Source organism: Ambystoma mexicanum, chromosome 6q (genome assembly GCF_040938575.1).
Source record: "Ambystoma mexicanum isolate Mex_15411 chromosome 6q, UKY_AmexF1_1, whole genome shotgun sequence".
In the NCBI taxonomy this organism is placed as follows: Eukaryota; Metazoa; Chordata; class Amphibia; order Caudata; family Ambystomatidae; genus Ambystoma; species Ambystoma mexicanum.
In genome coordinates, this window is record NC_090937.1 from 1,315,213,987 (window position 1) to 1,315,239,260 (window position 25,274).

The 25,274-nt window shown below is 52.2% G+C and overlaps 1 protein-coding gene across 5 annotated transcripts in view; it reads right to left on the bottom strand.

Moving 5' to 3' along the window:
- CPEB2 (cytoplasmic polyadenylation element binding protein 2) overlaps window positions 1-25,274 on the bottom strand; it is a 228,501-nt gene that overhangs the window by 107,834 nt on the left and 95,393 nt on the right. For all 5 annotated transcript variants that reach the window (XM_069631941.1, XM_069631939.1, XM_069631940.1 and 2 more), the window contains 2 exons: window positions 7,620-7,643; window positions 422-592 (listed from right to left, as the gene is read on the bottom strand). In XM_069631941.1, the coding sequence (XP_069488042.1) occupies window positions 422-592; window positions 7,620-7,643 (195 nt within the window). The remainder of the gene's footprint in view (window positions 1-421; window positions 593-7,619; window positions 7,644-25,274) is intronic.

The following is a 25,274-nucleotide window of genomic DNA, read 5'->3' on the forward strand; positions in this document are numbered from 1 at the left end:
TGATCTATGATGTTGCATACAAAAGCGTGGCTGCAACATTCTTTTATGCATTGAACCAAGCAAATTACACTTTTTACCCATTTGCAAATATGGTGCCAACTAATTTAAATACACAATATTAATACGTGTACAGTATTTAACAAGAGACTGGACCACTGGCAAGTTATTCATCTGCCTCTACATATAGTTTAGATGGAAAACTAAATTACACCATTTGAAGATATCCCAATAAACATTTGAGAATGTGTGGATAGTGAATATGGAAGCCCCATTCTCTAGGGTCCTTAAGGTCTGTTGTCCACTATGCATTTCATACAGCAGTTCATCTTGAAATACTCCAGGACTTTGCAGTTTTACATATAGGCAGGGTTTCAAATCTACCATACCAGGTTTGCTTTCATTTTATATTTCAAAGCCTCACCTTCATCTATATCTGGTGGAAGTCCACCAACAAATACTTTCCGTGAGAAACGCTCGATCCGCTCCCCATTTTGATGACCTGAATAGCAATTGGGTGAATTCAGGACACCACCTTGATCGTTATGGCCATCATCCAGTAATCCGTCATCAATTGGAAACAGCGAAGAGCGGCCTTAAAAAGAAAACCAAACAATGTAATGTTTTAGAGAGCATAATCACTGTCTATGTGTGAGTGCATGTGTTGGGTAATGTGAGTGAAAGTGCGTGAGGAGAGACTGCAAAAAGTCTAAGGGAGAGATTGCAAGAAGGTGCGATTGCGTAAGAGAAAGGGAGCGTGTATGTGTACAATAGATTATCAACATAGTCACTTCTGAAACAAGTAAATCAGCAGTAACATTGCTTTATTTCCTTGATTTGATAGATCTTTGGCTGGATCAGCAGACCACACTTGATAGAAGATAGTTCTGTGTATATATTCATGCCATTCCCAGCTAAAGATACTGCATCAGTGTCAGAGGGCAGCATCATATTCACTTTTCTTCTCTGAAGATTGAACCATTAAAAACTAAAACTTGGGGGACTTGCTTTCAGCATTTAAATATGTAATGGAAACAATCCCAGGTAGGCCCACCAATATGGAGTAGGCAGCATGCATTGTATGCATAGGTCGAGTAGGATTACACACACAAAATATTGTCAGGTAGCAATTGCCAGAAGCATGAGCGGGTGTAGCAAAACATTCTGGATCCCAACTTGAACAAAACATCAGCTTTTGAAGGAGTCTTTAAACAGTTGAGTTAGAATTAATCTTTCCAGATAATCAAAGAGACCTGTACTGCCATCTATACCACTCTGATGGAGATCATAATGGATTTGCTGGGAGAGCAAGACCAAAAGGTGAGGTTTGTGTGTGGGTGAACCCAAGATAAGCCAGATGCTGTCACTGATCAACATTGAGGATTTTTCAGAACCTGCTCGGCGAGTGGGTCTGAAAAGCCAACTTAGGTGCAACACGTTTTTGACCAAACAAAGGTAGAGTAGCTTAGCAGTGGGGCTTAGACTCAGGAAGAAAATACTTAGTCTGAGGTACAGTTAGTAAGAGTAAGATTGGTTAAATAACAGAGGTCCACACAAGTAAGTACTACAAAAATATGATATGCATTACTTAGCGTAAAAGCATTTCTGATGGTTGCATCTGCTTAGATTCACATGCTGTGCATATGGTCCGACATCCAGTGGTAACTGCAGAGTATTGCATCTTGTCTTTCGAGAATTGAAAGGAGACGTTGACATGGGCATGCCTGTAACACTATCCCTAACGTGACGTGTAGTTTACCCAAGATCCCTCATGCGTCGAGGTCCCTCCGATTGTATTTATTTCTGCCGAGAGGGAGCCTTATCTCCATCGTGAGGGAGTACAGAAAAGAGAGAAAGTGGTGACGTCTATGTTCCTTCCATCCGAGCAGGGAGGAAGAGTGGGAAATGTGAATCTAAGCAGATACAACCATCAGAAATGCTTTTACGGTAAGTAATGCATATCTTCTGATGTTTGTTAAGCTACTTAGAATCACATGCTGTGCATAGACTAGCAAGCAGTACCCGGAGTTGGAAGTGGGTTGTGAGAAGGAACAGTAGTGAAAAGATGTCTTAGTACTGCCTGTCCCACCTGAGAATCAGACCTAGAATGAGTGTATAGGCAATAGTGTTTTGTAAAGGTGTGTACAGAACTCCAGGTTGCCGCCTTGCAAATGGACTCAAGTGGAACATTTGCAATGAATGCTATGGACGCCCCAGTTCCTCGAGTGGAATGGGCTCTAGGCTTGAAGGGTAGCTCTCTCTTAGCAAGACTGTAGCAGAGTGTGATGCATTTGACAATCCATCTAGAGATAGCGGATTTGGAGACTGCGTCTCCTTCTCTTCCCTGCTGCCAATGAAACGAAAAACGGATTAGTCTTTCTTAGTGGTCGAGTTCTTTCCATGTAGAACATGACAGCTCTGCGTACATCCAGTGTGTGCAGGGTTCTTTCTCCCAGGCTTGAAGGATTTTGAAAGAACATTGGTAGTTCTATCGACTGGTTCACATGGAACTTGGAAATTAATTTAGGTGCAAACCTAGGGTGAGTGCGCAGAACCACCTTATCTTTGAGAACTGTTACAAAGGGATCTAGGATTGACCGCAACCAAGAACACTGTCTTGAAAGACAATAATTTCAAAGGACAAGAGTGCAAAGGTTCAAACGGAGCACCCATGAGGAATTTCAAAAGCAAATTCAGATCCCAAACTGGCATCTGGAAAGGGGAAGGAGGGAACACATTAGTGAGCCCTTTAAGAAAATGGGAAATTAAGGGAATCTTAGCAAGAACATTCTTCAGACAAGCGCTTGAAGATAGACAGCGCTGCCAGGTAACCCTTAATGGTACCCCACTTGAAGGTCTCTGTGGGCCAAAGAAAGCAAGAAAGACAAAACCACAGGAATGGAACACTGAAAAGGATCAACATTTCGTCCTCTGCACCAGTCGCAAAACTTACACCAATGGTGCAGGGATTTTGTGATGGCCTCCTGGCCGAAAGCAACACCTCCATCACGTCATCCGGGAGGTCCCAATCCATATACCTCAACCTTTCAGATACCAAGCGTGAAGGTTGAGAGTCGTGACCCTCTGGATGGAGAACCTTACCTCTCCACTCCTCCTAGCACGAGAGCAGATCCTCTTGGTAGGGAATACGGCGCAGAGGGCAGATGGGACATTTCTAGAAGGTCTGGGGTACCACGCTCTCCTGGCCCAATCCGGAGCAACGAGGATCATGTGGGATCCGAACCTCCGTAACCTCGTTAACACTCAAGGAATGACAGTGACTGGAGGAAACGCGTACAGCAGTGGGAATGACCAATCCACTACAAATGCGTCTCCTAAGGCGCCTCTCGGAGGAAATTTCCTTGAGCAGAATCTCTCGCCCTTCCGGTTGGCACTGGTGAAGAGATCCACTTGTGGGGTTCCCCAAAGGGCGAAAATCTCCAGAAGGACTTCCTTAGCCAATGCCCACTTGTGAGAGATCGTGCTCTGCCTGCTCAGAGCGTCCGCCACCACATTGTCCTCTCCGGCCAGATAAATTGCAGAGAGCAAAATACCATGCTGGATTGCCCAGAACCAGAGCTGCACAACGGGAGTGACCCCCAACCCTTTTTTAGTTGAGGTAATGCATGGCCGCTGTGTTGTCCGTCATGATCAGGGCACACTTCCCCCGCACAGACGGCAGAAAAGCCTTCAGTTCAGGGACAGCCTGATGGCCCTCAGCTCTAACAGGTTGATGTGGAGTTTGGACTCTGACAGAGACCAACGACAGCTGGCGGTCAAGTCTTCCGCATGAGCTCCCCATCCTGTGAGGGAAGCGTTCGTCACTACAGTCACCTCCGGCCATGGTTGCCAAAACGGCTCCCCCTTCATCAGGTTCCCCTGGTTGGCCCACCACCGAAGATCCTGGGAGACCAAGATTGGAATCTGAACGGGATCCGACATCTTGCCCGCGAACTGCCACCATTGCATCTTTAGGATCCATTGCAGTAATCTCATCCTCAGCCTGGCCTCTGGCACCAGAAAATGCAGTATGCCATGAGGCCGAGCAACCTTAAGAATTCGAAAGCCGGGAGACTCTGGGCATGTTGAAACTTCTCCACCATCTGCACAATGTGATGAGCCCTTACCTTGGGAGGCGAGCAGTACCCCAAGGACGTGTGCAACACAGCCCCTATGTACTGGAGCTGTTGGGAAGGTGTCGGATGCGACTTCCCGAAATTGAGGGAGAAGCCCAGCTTGTGGAGGGAGCGGCAGGTGACACTGAGGTGATCCAATGCTTGCTTGGGAGAACACGCACGGACCAGCCAGTCGTCCAGGTAGTGGTAGACATGAATCCCCCCCCCCCTCGCCTGAGATACGCTGCCACCACCACCATTAGCTTGGTGAAGACCCTCGGGCAGAGGTCAATGCAAATGGCAGGACCCGAAACTGAAAGTGCGAGTCGCCAGGCGCAAAACTCGGGTACTTTCTGTGCTTGGGATAAATCGGTACATTAAAGTAAGTATCCTATAGGTCCAGAGACACCAACCAATCCTGAAGTTGAAGGGCCTGGAGGACTTGCGAAAGAGTGACCATCTTGAACTTGTTCTTCCTGAGAAGTTTGTTCAACCAACGCAAATCAAGGATGGGTCTCAAACCCCAGTCTTTCTTTGGAATCAGAAAATATGGGGAATACCATCACTTGTTCCTCTCGGGTACAGACACCAGTTCTATAGCGCCTTTCCCTAGCAGGGTTAAGATTTCCTGCACAGGAGCGGGTCTGGAAGCTTCAAAGAGATTCCCCGGTGGATTTTTGCGAGGTCGCTGTAGGAAGGGAAGGCAGTAGCCGTGGGCTATTGTATCCAGAAACCACGCATCAAAAGTAATAGCTTGGCATTCTTGGAGATGCCGAGACAGTCTGCCCCCAATCAGCGAACCATGGGACATGGCCTCATGACTGTTTCGGAGGGGCTGCGGCAGCGCCTGACGGCAAAGAGGCAGCTGCCTGAGAGGCTTTGGCACCTCCATTTCCCCGACCACCACAGGTACTTTTAAGCTGACCCTCTTGACTGGCGGCTCCTCTCGTTCTACGAAAGGATGAGTAGTAATGAAAAGAACCTCCCCTCTACTGCTGTCCCCTAGGACGAAAAGGAGGAGGTTGATGCACAGCTGCGCTTAAAGATTTCGCTGCAGCCTTTGAGGTCTGCAACCTCTCAAGACTCTCGTCAGCCTTGCAGCCAAACAAATGCGCGCCATCAAAGGGCATGTTCAAAAGACGGGCTTGCACATCCGGAGCAAAACCAGACTTCCGCAACCATGCAAATCTGTGTGTAACGGTGCTCGCAGCCATGGACCAGCTTACACTGTAGGCCGTGTCCAAACCAGAATGAAGGTATTCACACGTGGCATCCTTGCTATCTTGCACAAGAACAAGGAACCCATCCCTTTCTTCCCCTTTGGGAATATGCTCAGCCACAACGGAAACAATTGCACACAGTGTGTGAAAATCTTGACAAGGCACAAGTGGAGTTGGCCTATTTCAGCGCCATACTCCTTGCAGAAAACACCCTGTGTGCCCAACCGTCTAAGCGCTTGTCGTCCCTATCAGGAGGAATGGTAGGGTATGCTGCCTGCCTCGAGGGGGCCGTAGCCGCCTGAACCACCAAACTCTCGGGAGTGGGGTGAGATGAAAGATAGCTGGGGTAGTTTCCTGTAGGACGACTCAGAGAAACTGTGTCTAAGCCACTTGCATCATGAAGAGATTGCCTTAACTCTTCCAATTGACTATCCCCAGAAAATACAGGAACCACATCAGGGTCAATAGGGTCAAAATATAAATCTGACCTCTCCTCCTCATAGATGTCATCCAGAGGAAGATAAAAGTCCTGTCTCGGGACAGCCGAGGCTCTGGAGTCCTTAACAGGCCTTACAGAATTGGAAGTAGCCTTCCTTGGAGGATCCACAGTACCAGGTATCTCCGACGGCAAATCCCAGCCAAAAGGCGTTGAGGGCGGCGAAGGCTTTGAGAGCGTCAACAACGGCACCGAGGGCTGTTATGAAGGCAAAGCTTCGACGTCCGTATCGGTCAGACACGGTGCCGACGCCGACCTCGAGCCCTTAGCAGGTTTCTGCGATCTCGCGGGGGATGAGGAACAAGACCTGAAGCATGTCTCTTGCTACCATCCTGAGCCTTGTCTGAACGGGACCTCAAAGGTTCCGATGAAGATTGCGTCGAGGACCCAAGTCCGAAGGCGCACGAGCCACGGATCAAGACCGTTCCTTGCCGGCTTCATCAGATGGCACGGACGGAACTGTGCCCTGGGAATGGAAAATTGCTAGCATCTGCTCCCTCAAGGAAGCCCATTCCTCTGGAGTCGAGGACTTTGTTGGACAAGCCACTTTCCTCGTGGCTCCATCCTCCGTGGAGGACGGGGAATGAGACTGGTGACAGCGCTTCCTAGAATACAGAGACAAGGACGATGAATGGCGGTAACCACTCCGGGACCGAGATCCCCTGGACTCCTTCCGACATGGAGTCGTCCCTCAAATCGTCGGTGGACCTCCCCTTAGATTTATGGGACTTACTGGTTTTAGAACTCCTACCTAGCTGAAGCTTCCCCTTGCGCTCCTGCAAGGCCTAAGCAAGCAGCAAACTGGTATTTGAACAGTCGTCAGTGTCGTGACTCTCGCCCAAGCACCACAAACAAATGCGATGCGGGTCGGTGATCGACATCTTAGACTTGCAGTCCTGGCAAGTCTTGAAGCCAGAGCACTGAGTCGGAGGGGTCGAAGAGGAAAAAACAGAACTGAGGCTACGGGCGCCGTGTGTCCCATTTATAACATCCGGTGACGTCGCCCTCGACTGAGGCGTTCGAGGGATATTGACCCAATGCCATCGACGCAGGACGCCCTCTGCCGAAAAAGTTTCCGAAGTACACAGCTGTGGACTTAACATATCAAAGATGTGGAATACGTTGGAGGACACAATCCATTCGAAATGTGCATTATAAATTCCAAATAAAATCAGACATGGAAGAGGCGAAAAAACTGAAGATTAGGAGAACAGTTGAGGGCTTCTGCCCTCAGAGGAAAGGACTGAAAGGTTGGAGCAAAGGGAATTTGTGGCAATGGTTTTTATGTGGAGGTGTGACCACGCAGACCCCCCAAAAAGAAATTGGAAATGTGTTTTGGTCCAGTGTTGCAGTTCCCCATCCAAAGATAACATTCCATAGTATCTAGGATAACGGATGACCATTGGAGGACTAAGGCGTGCAGCAATTCTCCCCCACAGAACATGGAGCTAAATCAGATGCTCACAGTAGAAAATTTAAATAAAATCCTGTTTCTTTTAGGTCTTTAAACAAGGGTGCAAGTTTGTCTAGGTCAAATTTGTAGGTCCTCTCCATCAATTATACATTTGTATAAAAAATGTTACGTTCTCTTGCTTCTGAAGTCACAGGCCTGGACAAAACTGTGCATACAATCAATGTTTCAACAATGTCCAGTTAAAAAAATGTGTGCAATTATTCAGTTTCACATAACTGTCTAAAAAAGTGAACTGTAGAGAAATTGACTCATCCAGTAGTTATTTCACAAAATCAATAGCACAGTCAGGATTACTTAAACTGTAGCAAGTGGATTACCTCGTCTTCGTCCATAACTCCTTGCTGCATGTAAACAAAAGATACATTGTAAAATGGCTAGAGAACACATCTGAATACAAAAACGATTGCAATACATTATTTTGAGCAGTTTCATGCTTACAAATACACAGTATATGTTAAGGTCATATTCAAAGAACAATATAAGTTAAATAAATGAATAATACATTCCTTAAATCTGTCAAATGCCACTACTCGGTCTGTTGTGCATGCACAGCGATTATTACGCATGTTGGAAACCCACTCTGTAGGGAAAGAGTCCTCAAGAAAGCAAGCTATTCTTTGATGGAGTCATGTAAACACTAATCCCCAAACAACAAACGCCTCCTTACACAGGGACTGCTACAAGGGTGTTAAAAAATATGTTTCTGCAAGTTCCTGTTAATTTTCACACTGAAAGTGGCCTACTGATACAACTGGCACAGAGACCAAGCATTGAAAAGCAGACACTTTAGTAGATCAGTAAAGTGTGAACAGTGAAGGTCTTGTGCCCGATTCTGGGAACCTTTAGTAGGGTGTGAATGGTGGGCCAGATGACATCCACAGCTAGCGTATGATGGAGCTGGGGTGGTATGGGGAGGATCCTCTAGTCACCCACAATTAATTCCTGCCCCACGGGAGAAGACCATCACATACGTCCATTAAAGGATACTCTTGAAGAGAGACTGTGCCTTACCCTGGAGTGTTGGAACAATATGCAAATGGCAAGGCAAGGTTGTCCGAGAAGTATTTCATGTATGCCTGGAACACATGCCTTTGTGAACGCTGCTCCTTAAAGAGAGCTGAACTCTGAGTGAAGGAATCTATGTAATGAAGTGGAACGAGGCCAACCCACAGTGAACAGAGGCAGAGCTCTTGTGGCAGGTGGATGACAATGTGGAAACCAATACGAGGTAAGGGAAAGGGGATTTTCATTGGGAGGTAATAGCAGAGGTCAGGACAGACCCCAAATCGCACCGAACGATTCAGCACGCAATCCCGACAGGAACACATGCGGCGGTGCTCGTAAAGACAAAAGTCCCATTTAACCACACCTATCAAGGGTCGGAACAGACCGTGGCCATACCACTTACCTTGGAAGGCCATTGGAGGCTGCAGTAGGTACACGCAGGAGACGGCTGGTTCAAAGAGGTTTGTTGTGGTTGGCGCTGAAACGCCAGATAACACGTGGCTCGGCAGGCACACATCATGGCGCCTGGAGGCAACTCGGAGATCAAAGGGGCCGGGGCCTTCACCGGCGGGAACGACCGGAACAGACCTTTCATAAACTCTTTCACCAGTCGATGGGACCACAGGGACGTCCGTCCTGTGGTTCTGGTATATCTGGAGATCGCCACCAGATGAATCTTAATGGAGGCATGGGCTAGCCCAGCCTTTGCCAGCGATAGCAGGTACGGCAGCACTTGAGGGGCCGTAATCCGTATGGGGTTGATCTTCTGTGCTCAGCACCAGATAGAGAACCTCTTCCACTTGTGACCGTAGCATTTGAGAGTCGAGGACGCCCTGGCCTTTTCAAGAACCTCTCTGCAGTCGGCCAGTATATCGTACCCTCCAAACTTTAGCGCTGCAGGAGCCAAGCCTGCACGTTCAGCGACGCCGGGTCGTGGTGGAAGATGGCGCCTCCTTCTCTGGAGAAGAAGATCCGCGTCCGCCGACAGCTTGATGGATGGGGACATTGACAAGTCCAGAAGGTCCGGGAACCAGATCTGCCTCGGCCACGCCGGTGTGACGAGGATCATCCTGCACCGGGACCTCTTGAGCTGGTTGATGAGTCGAAGCAGCAACGGAGGGAACGCATACAGGTATACGCCGTCCCAGGGGAACGAGAACGCATCGCCCATGCTTCTCGGCTGGGGAAACCTGCTGGCGAACCTCTGGCACTTAGAGTTCGTCGCTGTTGCGAACAGGTCGATTTGGGGTTTTCCCCATCGTCGGAAGAGTTGATCCACCTGATCCTGGCGCAGCTCCCACTCGTGACACGCGCGCAGCTCCCTGCTGAGCGAGTCGGCGATGGGGTTTCTTTCTCCTGCCAGGTGGAAGGGAACCAGGAACATCCCCTGGGCGACCGCCCAGTGCCACAGATCCTGTGCCTCCTTGGATAGGGCTGGGGATCTGGTACCTCCCTGCTTCCGTATGTAAAACATTGTCGTGGTGTTGTCTGTGAAGATCCGCCCTTGAGCGACGGGAGGAACGATTTGAGAGCCCAGAACACGGCTCGGAGTTCCAGGATGTTGATGTGCAGGAGCTTCTCCTCCGGGAGCCAGAGGCCTCTTGCGTGGAGATCTCCGGTGTGGGTGGCACAACCTTCCAGGGAAGCGTCCATCGTCACCGTCTCCTGGTACGCCGGCATCTGAACGCCCCACCACTGAATCGCCCGCGGGAACACCTTGTTGAGGGGCACCCTGTCTTCGAAGGTGCCCGTCGCCTGCATCCAACGGGCGTCGAGAAATTCTTGAAGAGGGCGCATCCGTAGTCTGCATAGGTGCACCAGGTAGATGCAAGAGGACATCATCCCCAGGAGGGACTGGATGGACCTCACCCTGGCCACGTCCGTGGCTAGCAGGCGCTGAACTTTGCCCAGAATGGTCTTCGTCCGTTCTTCCGACGGTGCCGCCAGGCGCCTCACTGTATCGAGCTTCGCTCCTGTGAGTAGCTGGACGGTCCTCGCAGTGTGTTCGACGGCGAGTTCCCTCGTCCTTGAGCGGATGAGCCAGTCGTCCAGGTAGGGGTAGACGTGAATCCCCTGCAGGCGCAGCCGCGCCGCCACAGGTGCTAGGCACTTGGTAAAGACCCTGGGGGCCGACTTCAATCCGAACGGCAGTGCTCTGAATTGGTAGTGGCGTCCCTGGACGACGAACCTGAGGAACTTTCGGTGACTTCTGAGGATGGGAACGTGGAAGTATGCATCCTCCAGGTCCAGCGACGATAGAAAGTCGCCTTCCTCCAGCTGTCCCAGCACGTGCTGGAGGGTGACCATCCTGAACTTTTGTGACCTGATGTATTTGTTCAAACGACGAAGGTCCAGGATGGGGCGCCAGTCGCCGTCTTCTTCCTGATGAGGAAGTACCTTGAGTACACCCCGGAGCCTCTTCGGGACAGGCTTGATGGCGCCTTTCCTGAGCATCGCCCGTACTTCCAACAGCAGTTGCGGGACGTGATTTTCCTTCCTGGCCACAGGTGGAACGTGAGGGCACTTCTTCAGGAATTCGATAGAGTGTTCTCTTGCCAGGGTATCCAGCACCCAACGATCGGTGGAGATGGACTTTCACACGCCGACGAACTTCCGTCAGCCGGCCTCCCACTGGGGTGCTTTGATGGGGGCCCGAGGCCACGGCCGGTTCAGGCCTTACAGGGGTGAGCGGAGGAGAGGGTTGGATGCTCCGTCGTTTGTTCTGAGGACTTCCCGACGGGCCAGGTTGCGGGTCCTCCGGCCTGGGCCGTGGTAATCTCGTCCTTATCTCAGAGCATAAGGACTGGATCGCAAACAAAATGGCTGCCGATCTATCCTGAGGGCTAGGTTCCGGCTGTGCCGGAAGGGAAGGCTGCTCTTCCTCGCCATCGTCGTCTTCCTCGGTTATCTCCCGAGGATCTTCCTTGCGGGACCGAACCTTCTCGAATTGTACTTCGAGATTCCTTGCGACCTCGTTCAGTTCCCCCTCCGAGGCTGACTCCGAGCTCGAGGAGGCTACCGTGCCCCCCCCACCCTTTTTCCATCACGGGGGCCATGACAATGGGCTGAAAAGAGGATTCCCTCCTTGGCGGCAGGGAAACTCTAGTCCCGGAGGCAGTCTCCGTTGGCGGGGTCTCTGCCGGCTTGGCCAGAGTCGCCGCGATCGCCTCGATAGAGGCCTTTGCCTGCTGGGTAGGGGCCTTTACCACCTTAGGTGCGTCCTGGGCCTTCTCCTTAGGGGGAGGGGCAATGCCTCGCTCCCCCTCTCCCGAGATCGGACGGGGCTTCTCCCGAAGCTTACCCGGGGTCTCGGACTTCCTCTTCCCCGAACCGGAACGCTGGCTCGTGGTTGACTGTGCCGGGGAAGGTGCGCCCTGCCTGGCGACCGAAGAGCCCGACCTTTCGGCGCTCCCAGAGCCAGCGGACTTGCGGCGCTTGGCCTGGTGTTGGTCCCCTGTCGCCGGGGCGCCCGCACAGGATTTAGAAGCCCGCTCGGACCCCTTCTTCTTCTTCTCACCCGTTGAGCCCTTCTCCAACCAGCTGGCGAGACGGGATCGACGGTCCCTCATGGTCCGCTCCAACAGGTTCTTGCAGAACTGGCAGTCCTTCTCTACATGAGTCTTGTCCCCATGAAGACAGTAGAGGCATCGCAAATGTTCGTCCTCCTTAAACACATTCTGCAGCCCGCATCCAGGGCAGCTGCGAAACAGCTTGGGTCCGGGTGACAAACTCGCGTCCTGGGCCATCTCGAAGTAGGCCGCGAATCTTCTGGAATCCTCCAAGAGGTTGATTCGACGAAATCTTCACCCTTGAGGGGCGTAGGAAAATCCCGCAACGGGTACCCGTTAACGTGAGTAGAAACGGTGGAGCTTGAGGCTCGATTAACCGAAAAAATGTGAAAATTCACCAGAAAAAGCGCGAAACACGCAGCAAAAGCTCGAGAGCTAAGCACGAGGACTCCCAACACTTGAACGTGCTGTAAAAATCTGAAGATGGCTGCCAGAGGCGGGGCTTAGGGAGATGGCAGTCATTGGCTGTGGTCAGTATGACGCAGAGATCAGTGATTGGTTACTACTACGAAAGACAGATCAGAAACGAAACTGACACTGATTTTTTCTTTACCGAGGATTCCCAGCCTGACGACGGGGAATATTCATGAGCATGTGAATCCATGCCAGACCCCATGCTGGAGAAATGCACATGTTATCAGAGGACAAGTTGAGGTGTTCTAACGATCTGAACTCAGGCACCATGCCGCCAAGCTGAACGATTGTGGGGAGGTGTGCCACAGCTGCCGATCTCTCTGATGAAGTAGGTCGGGAACCAACGGAAGCCTGATCGGTGTACACACCAACAGATGCTGAAGCTCTGAAAACCAAAACCTGGCCGGCCACTACGGTGCCATGAGCAGAAGAGAACAGCTCATCATGCCCCTCAGCTTGAAAACCGTCTGATGAATCAGAGGCAGGAAAGCATAGGTCCTCATGTTGTGCCAGGGAATTTCGAGGGCATCCCCCAGAGAGGAGGCTCCCAGACCGTTTCAGGAGGCATACAGGGGAAGTTTCCGGTTTGACGCCGTTGCAAATAGGTCCACTTCTGGAGTGCCCCAACACTGGAAGATTTGCGAGAGGACCTCCGAGTTAAGCTCCCACTCGTAGCGGACCATTGTACGCCGGCTGAGGGCATCCGCAGTAACATTCAGCTGACCCGGGATGTGCACTGCCACCAGCCAGATGCCAGGCTGAACCGCCCATTCCCACATCTGAATGGCAAGATCCACAAGTGGAGGGGACTTGGTGCCCCCTTGCTTATTGATATAAAACATGGACACTACATTGTCCGTGCGGATCCGGACTACTTTGTTGACAATGACAGGCTGGAACGCTTTGAGCGCCAGGGAGATCCCTAGGAGCTCCAAGTGATTTATATGAAGGAGTTTGTCCTGCGGTGACCAGTGATCGGAAACCTGAAGGTGGTCCAAAGTTGCACCCCACCCCAGAAGGGAAGAGTCAGTCGTGATTGTCACTAGCGGGCCAGGGTCCTGAAAGGCCGCGCCCACCGACAGATTGCTGAGAGACGACCACCACACAAGGTCCGCTCTCATGAAAGATGGAACAGGAATCATTTTGGAGTCTCGGTCCATTGCTTGGCGCCAAGAACTCCGAAGAGCCATCTGTGTTCACCTCATCGAGATGAGCAAGAGGCAGAGCCAGCACACACGAGGCCATGAGGCCCAGAAGCCTCTAGAACCACAAGGCGGACATGCTCTCTGACTGCGCAAACACTTGACACTTGGCCAACAGATCTGCCATTCTGTCCTTGGTCAGATATACTCTGCAGTCGGTCGTGTTCCAACGAAAACACAGGAAAATCAGGTCCCGAGAGACCATCAGAGGATTTCCGCCAGTTCACCGACAGCCCAAGATGGAACAGGAGCTGGAGGAGAGACTGAAGGTTGCTCAAGGCTGATTGAGGACAAGGACTGAGCAGCAGCCAATCATCCAAATACGGATACACATGGATACCCTGAAGCCGAAGATGAGCTGCGATAAAAGACACGCAGTGCTGAGCCAAGGCCAAACGGTAGCACTGGGAACTGGAAATGCTCATCCCCCACGGAAAAACGTAGGTATTTCCGATGCAGACACCAAATCAAAATATGCATATAAGCATCCTGAAGGTCAACCACGCTGAGCCAATCGCCCTTCTGTAAAGTGGACTTTATTTGACAGGGCGTGATCATCTTGAATTTCTCTTGGGGTAGAAAGAGATTGAACTGGGTAAGGTCTAGGATGGTGCGCAGGTCAGCCTGGCTGGGTTTGGGCACCATAAACAGCTGGGAGTAGAAGCCCACCCCTCGCTCCCCTAGGGGAACGGATTCCACCGCTCTGAGATCTGGCAACTTCTGAATCTTGGCTCTGAAGGATAGCGACCCCGACTGCTGGAAGGTAGGATTGAAGGGTGGAGTAGGGGAAAGGGACAAGCGGAAGCCCGCCCAAGCGACTGACAATACCCACCGGTCCTCTGTGATGTCCTGCCATGGCTCCCAGTGAGACGCAATGTGCCCTCCCACCGGGGTCTCGTGCGAGCGCAGAGAAACTTGATTTGGTTGGTTTATCGGTGGCGGTGACACCTGAACCTGAATCGGAGGCTGAGAAATGGATAAAAAACGGCACGTTGTTGCCGTCCGCAGGAATTTCCTGATGGAGTATCGACCCTACGGGTCTTCCGATCCAGAAATCCCCTAAACCAGAGGAAGGCTGAGGCTGCGAAGATGTTCTCCGAGCCCTGAAAGGCGGTTTCACCAGGACAGACATGGACTTGGTGGTCTGGGTGCTGTCCTTAGTCTTAGTCAGTTCAACATCTGTCGTTGAATGAAAAAGCACCTTACCATCAAACGGCAGGTCCAGAACTTTATCCTGTACCTCTTTAGAGAACTTGGTAGCATGCAGCCAAGCCTGACGAGAGGGGTCCACGCCAAGCATAAGGCCCCGGGCCAAGGTGTCTACGTGATGCGCCGCAGCCTCCAGTATATCCTGCGCAGGACGCTGGCATCTGACAATCCCGCTTTAAAATCCTCTAGTTTATTAGCGGGAATGAATTCCTCAAACTCTGACAGACCTTTCTACATTTTCATATTCGCCCCAGCTAATACCAGTTCTGCGTCGGCTTGACGTAACTGCAGGGCTGAATTAGTGAAAATCTTCCACCCCAAAGAGTCAAGAAGCTGTCCTCTTTGGCCAGAACCTGCGTTGCCGCTGTAGAAGATGATGAAGCGGTTCTGGATTGTAATGTAGCAGCAGCCACCACCATGGAGGAAGGGGGCAGACACAACGCTAAGGCCACTTCTTCCGAAGAATGGAGCCTATAACGAGGGTCAATCTTTTTGTTAAAAAATAGTCCAGAGTATGGTTTCTCCCAGACTTTATGGACCTTGGCTAAAACCTCCTTCTGCAAGAACAAGCCGGTACGCTCCAAAGGAGACAAGGTGAACGCCCCCGAAACCACCCCTTACTGTGGAGCGGGCGCCTCAGGTACTGGAACATCCAAAAGACGCATGTCCAGCACCCGATCGTGAAAGGCTCTAACCGAGCACGGCCAACACATCCGGATCAATCTGCGCCGCATCTGGTCCTGCTGAAGATTTGTCCACTGGAGACAGTGGGGGCAAGGGAGGGAGAGCCGGTGGCGGGATCACCGGTGCCACAACTGGGCCCGATGGCGCAGGAGGGAATATCTCCCTAAACAAACCTCAAAAATACTCCTTCATGAGGTCGGAGTGCATTAGCTTTTGAAATTTAACGAAAAAGGTGTCCTCCACCGACGTTTTAGGCGCGTCTGGAGGAGGCCTCTCATGAGCAGGGTAATTCAAGGGGCGTAAGGGAGAGGGTTGCCAAGAGCCACACTTTAAGAGCCAAAGAACAAGGGTTTGTGAAAGTAACTCACTCCAAAAAAAGCCAATGGACTTGGGCGAACCTTCCCTACCAAAGCGGCATCTAAGTGGAATAAGCTTAAAAAAAGCCTAAGGTTAGAATCGAACTACCTATCCTTTAGGAAGAAACTGAAGATGAAAGTAACTCCCTCCAAAAAAGGCCAATGGACTTGGGCAAACCTTCCCTACCAAAGCGGCATCTAAGTGGAATAAGCTTAAAAAAAGCCTAAGGTTAGAATCTAACTACCTATCCTTTAGGAAGAAACTGAAGACACTTGTTCAAATAAAGGACATGTATAAATGCTAAAGACCATGTAAAGTAATCTACTCAGGGCCAGTAATCTTGCTCTGCTGTCCAATCACTTTCCTGTTGTCCTTGTCTTTATGTAATGCGCCCTGATGCCTGCAGGCTTCAGCGCTATAGAAATAAATCAACAGTTACAGGTAAGTAACTTGTTCCTTCTCCAGCATGGGGTCTGGCATGGATTCACATGCTCATGAATAAAGAATACATAGCAGTACATACATGCACAACCACGGGAGGTGGCAAGGCTCAATAGAAGCAATCTCTTACCTCCTCACCAGGGTCACCTTCAAGCAAACAGGTTGCGCAGCACTGCGTGGCCGATTCTGGACTCCTCCCTGGAATCCCTGTCGACGCAGTAGAATTTTGTGAAGGTGTGCATCGACCTGCTAATGTCCAGCAGGGGCACACCAGACAGGAACGCCGTTGTAGCACTGATCGCTCTGGTAGAATGGGCTCTCGGACGGCCAGGCAGCAGTCGGTTTGCCAACCGGTGACAGTGGGTGATACAGCCAGAGAGTCACCTGGAAATGGTAGCTTTGGACAGGGCCTTCCCATGGTTCACAGGACCAAAATTCACACAAAGCTGAGGTTTTCCAGAAACTCTTCATCCAGGCCACATAATACTTCAGCGCTGGTGCAAAGTCCTTTCAGCCGGCGACAAAGGTGTCAGAAAAAACACAGGTAACACCAAGGGCTCGTTGAGATGAAATTCCGACGGAACCTTGGGCATGGAGGAGAAGTGCATCCGCAGCACCACCCTCGTCTCGTGGAAAGTTAGGGCCGCTTGCATGACAGGGCCTGGATCTCACTCACTTGTCTTGCAGAGGTGATAGCCACGAGGAATGCAGTCTTCCACGACAAACCTGAGCAGAGATGAATGCATTGGCTCGAATGGGGGCCCCCCCACGAGCCTAGTCAGCAGCACTTTGAGTTCCCACTCCGGGACCAGAGCCTTCACCTGGGGGAATGCAACCACAGTGAAGACCGTCCCAGAGATCTGGTGTAGCAGGAGATGGCCGCCAGGTGTACCTTGGAGGTGTGAGTCAGTCCCGATTTAGCCAATGACAGTACATACAGAAGTACTTGAGGAGCCGTGACCCTGAGAGGGTTGATCTTCTGCGATCGACACCAAGTCGCAAAGCACTTCCATTTGTGCCCATACTACTTCAATGTAGATGACGCCCTGGCTTTGGCAAGTACCTCCGTGCAGTCGGCCGGAAGATTGTAGCCTCCAAACTCTAATGCTGTAGGAGTCAGGCCTTCAGGTTGAGAGACCCCGGGTCCTGGTGTAGAATTACGCCTCCTTTCCTGGCGAGAAGATCAGCGATCACTGGCAGCTTGACTGAAGAGGGTGCTGACATGCTGAGAAGGTCCGGGTACCAGATCTGCCTCAGCCACGCCAGTGCAACAAGGATCATCCTGCACCGGTACCGCCTGAGTTGACTGATGACTCGAAGAAGTAACGGCAACGGAGGGACCAAATACAGAAACAGGCCTTGAGAATGCATCCCCCATGCTCCCCGGCAGGTGGAATCTGCTGGCAAACCTCCGGCACTTGGTGTTCGTCGCTGTCACAAACAGATAGATCTGGGGACTGCTCCATTTGAGGAAAAGGTTGTCCACTTGATGCTGCAGAAGCTCTCACTCATGGCAAGAGCACAGCTCCCTGCTGAGGGAATCGCTGATGGTGTTCTTTACTCCTGCCAGGTGAAACAGAATAAGAAACATCCTCTGGGCAACGGCCCAGTGCCACAAATCCTGCGCCTCTTTGGAGAGCGCTGGGGGTGGAGGCTCTGGTATCCCCCCTGTTTCTTGATGTAAAACATTGTGGTGGTTGAAGACCCTCACCACTTTGCCCTTGAGGGACGGCAGAAACGATTTGAGGGCCGAAAACCAAGTGTACGGTCTTCTACGGTAGCCAAAGGCCTCTTGCATGATGATGTCCAGTGTGGGCTCCCCATCCCTCCAGGGAAGCATCCATCGTGACCGTCTCCTAATACAGGGGCTCTGGAAATCCGTGCCCCCGGCGATATTGGAGCGCACGCCCCACCACCTTATCGCTGGACGGAACTCCTCGTCGAGTGTGATCCTGTCCTGCAAACCTGGACCCAACGGGCATTGAGGAATTCCTGCAGCGGGCTCATCCGCAATCTGCAGAGCCGAATCAGATATATGGATGACGACATAATGCCGAGGAGAGACTTGATGGTCCTCACCGTGGACCATGCCCAAGATGGCCGCTACCCTCTCCTCCGGTGACGCTAGGCATGACACTGTGTTAAGCCTGGATCCCAGGAACAGTGCGCCCTGCGATGGAGTCAAAGAGGACTTTGCATAATTCACTGAGAATCCCAGTTCCATCAGCAGCCGGATGGTCCTCGCCGTATAGTCAACGGCGATGTCCTTCGACCTTGCCCGGATGAGCCAGTCGTCCAGGTAAGGGTACACGTGGATCCCTTGCAGTCATAGATGGGCCGCCACCAGAGCCAAACACTTGGTGAAGACTCTGGGCGCTGACTTTAGTCCGAAGAACCTTGAACTGGTAATGCTTCCATTGAACGACTAAGTGCAGAAACAAGGTGTGTTCTGTGTATGGGGACAGGGAAATACACGTCCCCTAGATCCAACAATGATAAAAAGACCCCCTCCTCCAGCTAGCCAAGCACGTGCTGCAGCGTGACCATCCTGAACTTCTGGGACTTTATGTACTTGTTGAGCCTTCATAGGTCGAGGAAGGCCTCCAGTCCCCGGTCTTCTTTCTTACGTGAAAGTACCTGGAGTAAACTCTGCAGCCCCAGAGTCGCTTTGGAACTAGCTCTATCCCTCCTTTTCTGAACATGGCCCGAACTTTCAGCAGCAAATGAGTTATGTGTTGTTCCTGTCGGGCCACTGGTGGTATTCGCAGACACTTCCGTTGGAACTCTAAAGTGTGTCCGTGGGAGGGATCGTCCAGCACCTATTGATCGATGGAGATGTCTCCCACATACTGACGAAGTTCGCCACCCGGCCTCCCACTGGGGTGCAGGGGTGGGGGCCCGACATCCTGGCCGATTCAGTCCTGCTTGGCAGTCAGCGTGCCGCCCTGGGAACCTGGAAGACGACGGCGGACACCTCCGAAGGCCTCGGAGCGACCCCTGTTGTCTTCCTGGATCTAGGAGCGGGAGGGTTGGCGGTAAGAGGATGAGCCCCCACCGAAACCCTTTGAAGACGTGCTAGACTTCCCTCCTGATGAACGAAAGGACGGCTGGTTTTGCTGAAGAGTGCCCAAGGCATGGGCTGTCTCAGTGTCGGTTTTGATGGCCTGGAGGGATTCATTGACCCCCTTCCCGAACAGGTTGTCTCAGTCGAACGGCATGTCCAAGACCCTCATCTGGATGTCCTGCCTGAAGTTGGTGGCTTTGAGCCAGCCACGACGGCAAAGGCAAACCATGTTGCCCATCTGGTGGAAACCTGTGTCCACAATGTCCAGTGCCATCGTGATGGTGTGGTCTGATGCCACCTTGCCTTCCTGGAGGATCTCCAAAGCATCGACCCGCTTGTCATTGGGGTGGAAATTCAGGAGCTGAGCCATCTTGTACCGAAGCTCCCGGGCGTACCTGGCCACAATCACCAAGGCATTGGCTGCTTTCACTGTCGTCGCTGAGTAGATTACCTTTCTATCCATGGAATCCAATTTCTTCCCCTCGTTGTCCAGGGGTACAGATGAAGACTAACTTGACGACTTCTTCCTGGCTTCCACCGAGACTGGCGACGGTTGAGATCGCAGGCACTTGGGCGCAAACTACGCCACTCTGTACTTTTTCTCAAGCCGGTCTCTCTTGGATGGGACTGAAGCAGGCTTCTTCAGCTACGCCAGACCCTCATCCCAGACGTCGTCCAGGAGAGGTCCCGACAGGATAGTCTTCCTCTTCACCTCCCGGCGTTGGTCCCGGAAGCCCTCTTCCTCCTCCGGGAGGAGTTGAAAAAGCTCCGACGCCCAGGCACTCATGGAATGAAAAGATCCCACTTTGTCCGGTGGAGTGGCTCTCAGTGCCAGCAATGCAGGGTCTCCCAGTCCTGCATCATCGTCCGTATCAGTCGTCGCTGTGTCTGTCCTCAACCCCCCCATGGGCGGAGTGCAGCGACAGTTGGAATGGAGGCGTAGGGGGTCTCCTCCTCTTCTTCGCCGGTAGCTGTCCTGGTGTCAACGGGGTCACCAGCGGTGCCACTGGAGCTGGTGGAGCCGTCAGCAATCTCCTCTGGATCTCCAACACCAGCGTGTGGAGCGTCGAGAGGATATCCTGCGACAATACTCCAGGGGGCACCTGGGGAACAGGGTCACTGGGCCCAGTGCCAATGTCGTCCCCGTCGACGGTGTCATCGCCGCCAGCACCACCGCCTCCAGGGGGGGGGCATCTCTTAGACGTTCTCATCGTCACCATAGTGGATGATGTGGACGGAAAGTATCTCCTCCTCGTCGGACGAAGAAATGTTCGTGCCCTGGAGTACTCCCCTCCGCCCCCCTTCTTTGGGTCCTGAGGGGTCAATCTTGGGCTGAGGTCCGGCATCCTCTTCTCCAGAGTCTTTTCTATTTGCTTGAACAAAGACTCTCTCTTGGTCGTGAGAGACATTCAGGCTGCCGCCGAGGCACCTTGGACGGGGTCAGACCCTTTTGCCTTCGAAAGGGAGGTCACCACCATCTCAATCGAGGAGGATGATTTGGTCTGGACCACCTGAGCCTTCACAGGCAGATCGGCCATCTTGGCCTTTGCCACTGGCGGTTCGGACACCTTGTTCTGCTTGCCCTTATCTGGTGTTTCCCACAGCTTCCCTGGGGTAGCCGACTTCTTCTTGGATGAAGAGCTGGAGCAGTGGCTGGAGAGCGAGGCCAACAGACTAAGAAGCGCTCTGACCGTTGAGGGACTGCTGGAGCGGCGACCCTGACGGAAGCGGACTCGCGGTGCTTGGCCTAGTGTTCGGCCCCCACATATGGAGCGCCTTCAAAGGACTTAGAAGCCTGCTCAGGTTGGCTGGATCCGGACGAGGCCTGACCCTGCGAATCCGCCAGGGTAGAGGTGCTGTCCTTGAGCCACGCCGCCAACCGGACAAGTCGATCCTTCATTGTGCACTTGGTGAAGCCACGGCAGATCTCACAATCTTCTTTATGCGCCGGGTGTAGACAATACAGGCACTGGGAAAGCTGTCATCCGAAAAAACATTCCGCAAACTGCAGCTGGTGCACAGCTTGAAGAGGGTAGCTCTGTCCTTCTCCGACATGGTCCGGCGCGGTATATTCCTGGAGACTTCTGGAAGCTTCCAAGAAGAACACTCAACGATTTCTGCCCGGGGCAATAAACAATGCCGAAAAACAGGTCTCCGTTAATCGGAAGAATAAGCAGTGGAGCACATTAACTCGATTGACCGAAAAACTTAATATTCCTATCACAAAAGCAAAAAAGGCGCAGAAAAGCTTGAAGACCAAAACGCAAGGACTCCCAACACTTGAACATGCAGTAAAGAAACTGAAAATGGCTGCCAGAGGAGGGGCTTAGATAGAGGGCAGTCATTGGCTGGGGGCAGTATGACCCAGAGCTCAGTGATTGGTTTATAGGAGAAAAACAGTTTAGAAACGAAACTGAAACTGTTTTTTCTTTTACCGAGAATTCCCAGCCTGACGACAGGGAATATTCATGAGCATGTGAATCAATACCAGACCCCATGCTGGAAAATTATAAAAACTATCAGGTTTGCTAAAGGAATAGCCCCTACATTCCCCACTAAAGCACCTCAGAAGATGCCCCTCATCAGGGAACCCTTCCAGTGTTTAGGGATCGACATAATGGGACCCATGTAACCAACCAGTCGAGGGTATAAGTACATACTGGTAGTGGTTGATTATTCAACCAGCTACCCAAAAGCTTTTCCTCTAAGAGCCATTACAGCAAGACAAGACAGTTCTTCACGAGAGTGGGAATCTTGAAGGAAACAACATCAGATCAAGGCACTAACTTCATGTCTGCTGCAATGAAAGTATGTGGCCCTCTTAAGGTGAAACAACTACATACGCTGGTCTTATCACCTACAAACCAACAGTTTGGTCGAAAGATATAACAAGACATTTAAGCAGATGCTAAAAAAGAAACTAGGACAAAAACTGTTCTCCAGCATGGGTCTGGCATGGATTCACATGTTCGTGAATATTCCCCGTCGTCAGGCTGGGAATCCTCGGTAAAGAAAAAATCAGTATCAGTTTCGTTTCTGATCTGTCTTTCTTAGTAGTAACCAATCACTGATGTCTGGGTCATACTGCCCCCAGCCAATGACTGCCCTCTCTCTAAGCCCCGCCTCTGGCAGCCATCCTCAGATTTGGTAGCACGCCAAGTGGTAGTATGACCAAGTGAAGAGCCGCAGAGGGGTAGGTGGGAGGGTTTACATGTGAATCCATGCCAGACCCATGCTGGAGAACAACAGTTACAGGTAAGTAACTTGTTCCTTCTCCAGCATGGGGTCTGGCATAGATTCACATGCTCATGAATAAAAGAATACATAGCAGTATACACATGCACAACCACGGGAGGTGGCTACAGGCTCAACATTAAGCAATACCACAACTTAACCTTAGGCATCTCTTACCTCCTCACCAGGCTCACCTTAAGCTAACAGGTTGCGCAGCACTGCTTGGCCGGCCCTGGACTCCTCCCTGGAGTCCCGATCGACGCAGTAGAATCTTGTGAAGGTGTGCGTCGACCTCCACGTAGCAGCCCTGCAGATGTCCAGCAGGGGCACACCAGACAGGAACGCCGTGGTAGCAGCGATCGCTCTGGTCGAATGGGCTCTCGACGGCCGGGCAGCGGTCGGTTTGCCAAACGGTGACAATGCATGATGCAGCCGGAGAGCCATCTGGAAATGGAAGTTTTCGAGAGAGCCTTCCCTTGATTCACAGACCCAAAGTTCACAAATAGTTGTGACGTCTTCCGAAAACTCTTTGTGCGGTCCACGTAGAACTTCAGCGCTCTAGCTACATCCAGCGAGTGCAAAGTCCCCTCAGACGGCGTTGTAGGTGACGGGAAGAAAACTGGTAACACCAAGGGCTCGTTGAGGTGGAAGTCCGACGGCACCTTGGGCTTGAAGGAGGGGTGCGTCCTCAGCACTACCCTCGTGTCATGAAAAGTGGAGGCTTGCAAGGTAGGGCCTGAATCTCTCCCACTCGTCGTGCAGAGGTGATGGCCACGAGGAACGCTGTCTTCGATGATAGGAACTTCAAAGGCGCCGAATGCATAGGCTCGAATGTATTTTTATGGAGGCGTGAGCCAGTCCAGCTTTGGCCAGCGACAGTAGGTACGGTAGCACTTGAGGGGCCGTAATCCGCAGAGGGTTAATCTTCTGTGCACAGCACCAGACGGAGAACCTCTTCCATTTATGACCGTAACACTTGAGAGTTGAGGACGCCCTGGGCTTTGCAAGAACCTCTCTGCAATCAGCCGGGATATCGTACCCTCCAAACTCTAGTGCTGCAGGAGCCAGGCCTGCAAGTTCAGCGACTGTGGGTCGTGGTGTAGAATGGCGCCTTCTTCTTTGGAGAGAAGATCCGTGTCCGCCGGCAGCCTGACTGGCGGGGACGTTGACAAGTCCAGAAGGTCCGGGAACCAGACCTGCCACGGCCACGCCGGTGCGACGAGGATCATCCTGCACCTGGACTTATTGAGCTGGCTGAGGAGGCGGAGTAGCAACGGCAATGGGGGGAACGCACATAGAAACAGGCCGTCCCAAGGGAACGAGAAAGCATCGCCCATGCTCCTCGACTGTGGGAACCTGCTGGCGAACCTCTGGCACTTGGGAGTTTGTCGCCGTCACGAACAGGTCAATCTGGGGTTTGCCCCATCGTTGGAAAAGTCGATCCACTTGATCCTGGCGCAGTTCCCACTCGTGGCACGAGTGCAGCTCCCTGCTGAGTGAGTCGGCGATGGTGTTTTTTATTCCTGCAAGGTGAAAGGGAACCAGAAACATCCCCTGGGCGACGGCCCAGTGCCACAGATCCTGGGCCTCCTTGGATAGGGCTGGGGATCTGGTGCCCCCGTGCTTCCGTATGTAGAACATCGTGGTGGTGTTGTCGGTGAAGATTCTCACCACTTTGTCCTTGAGGGACGGGAGGAACGACTTGAGCGCCCAGAACACTGCACGGAGCTCCAAGATGTTGATGTGAAGAGACCTCTCCTCCGGGAGCCAAAGGCCTCTTGCGTGGAGATCTTCGGTGTGGGCTCCCCAACCCTCCAGAGAGGCGTCCGTAGTCACCATCTCCTGAAACGCCGGGGTTTGAAAGTCCGTGCCCGTCGTGAGGTGAGCCCGGGTGCCCCACCATAGGATCGCCCGACGGAACTCCTCGTCGAGGGGGATCCTGTCCTCGAAGCAGCCCCTTGCCTGAAACCAGCGGGCGTCAAGGAACTCCTGTAGCGGACGCATCCAAAGTCTGCAAAGGGGTACAAGGTAGATGCATGAGGACATCATCCCTAGAAGGGACTTGATGGACCTCACCCTGGCCACGTCAGTGGCTAACAGTCGCCGTACCTTGCCCAGGATGGTCTTGGTCCTCTCCTCTGAAGAGGAGGCCAATTGCTCCACTGTATCGAGCTTCGCCCCGAAAAACAATGCTACTTGCGACGGAACCAGGTGGGATTTGGGGTAGTTGATGGAGAACCCCAGCTCAGTGAGCAACCGGACGGTCCTCGCCGTATGATCGACAGCGAGTTCCCTTGACCTTGCTCGGATTAGCCAGTCATCCAGGTAGGGGTAGACGTGGATCCCCTGCAGGCGCAGCCGCGCCGCCACTGGTGCCAGGCACTTGGTGAAAACCCTGGTTGCCGACTTTAATCCGAACGGTAGGGCTCTGAATTGGTAGTGGCATCCTTGAACCACGAACCTGAGGAACTTCCCGAGCCTTTTTAGAATGGGGATGTGGAAGTAAGCATCCTCCAGGTCCGACGACGATAGGAAGTCGCCTTCCTCCAGCTGTCCCAGCACGTGCTGGAGGGTGACCATCCTGAATTTCAGCGCCTTGATGCATTTGTTTAACCGATGCAGGTCTAGGATGGTGCGCCAACCGCCTGTCTTCTTTCTGACGAGGAAGTACCTTGAGTATACTCTGGACCCACGGAGTCTCCTGGGGATGAGCTCGATGGCACCTTTCTTGAGCATCGCCTTTACCTCCAACAGCAGTTGAGGGACGTGATTCTCCTTCCTGGCCACGGGAGG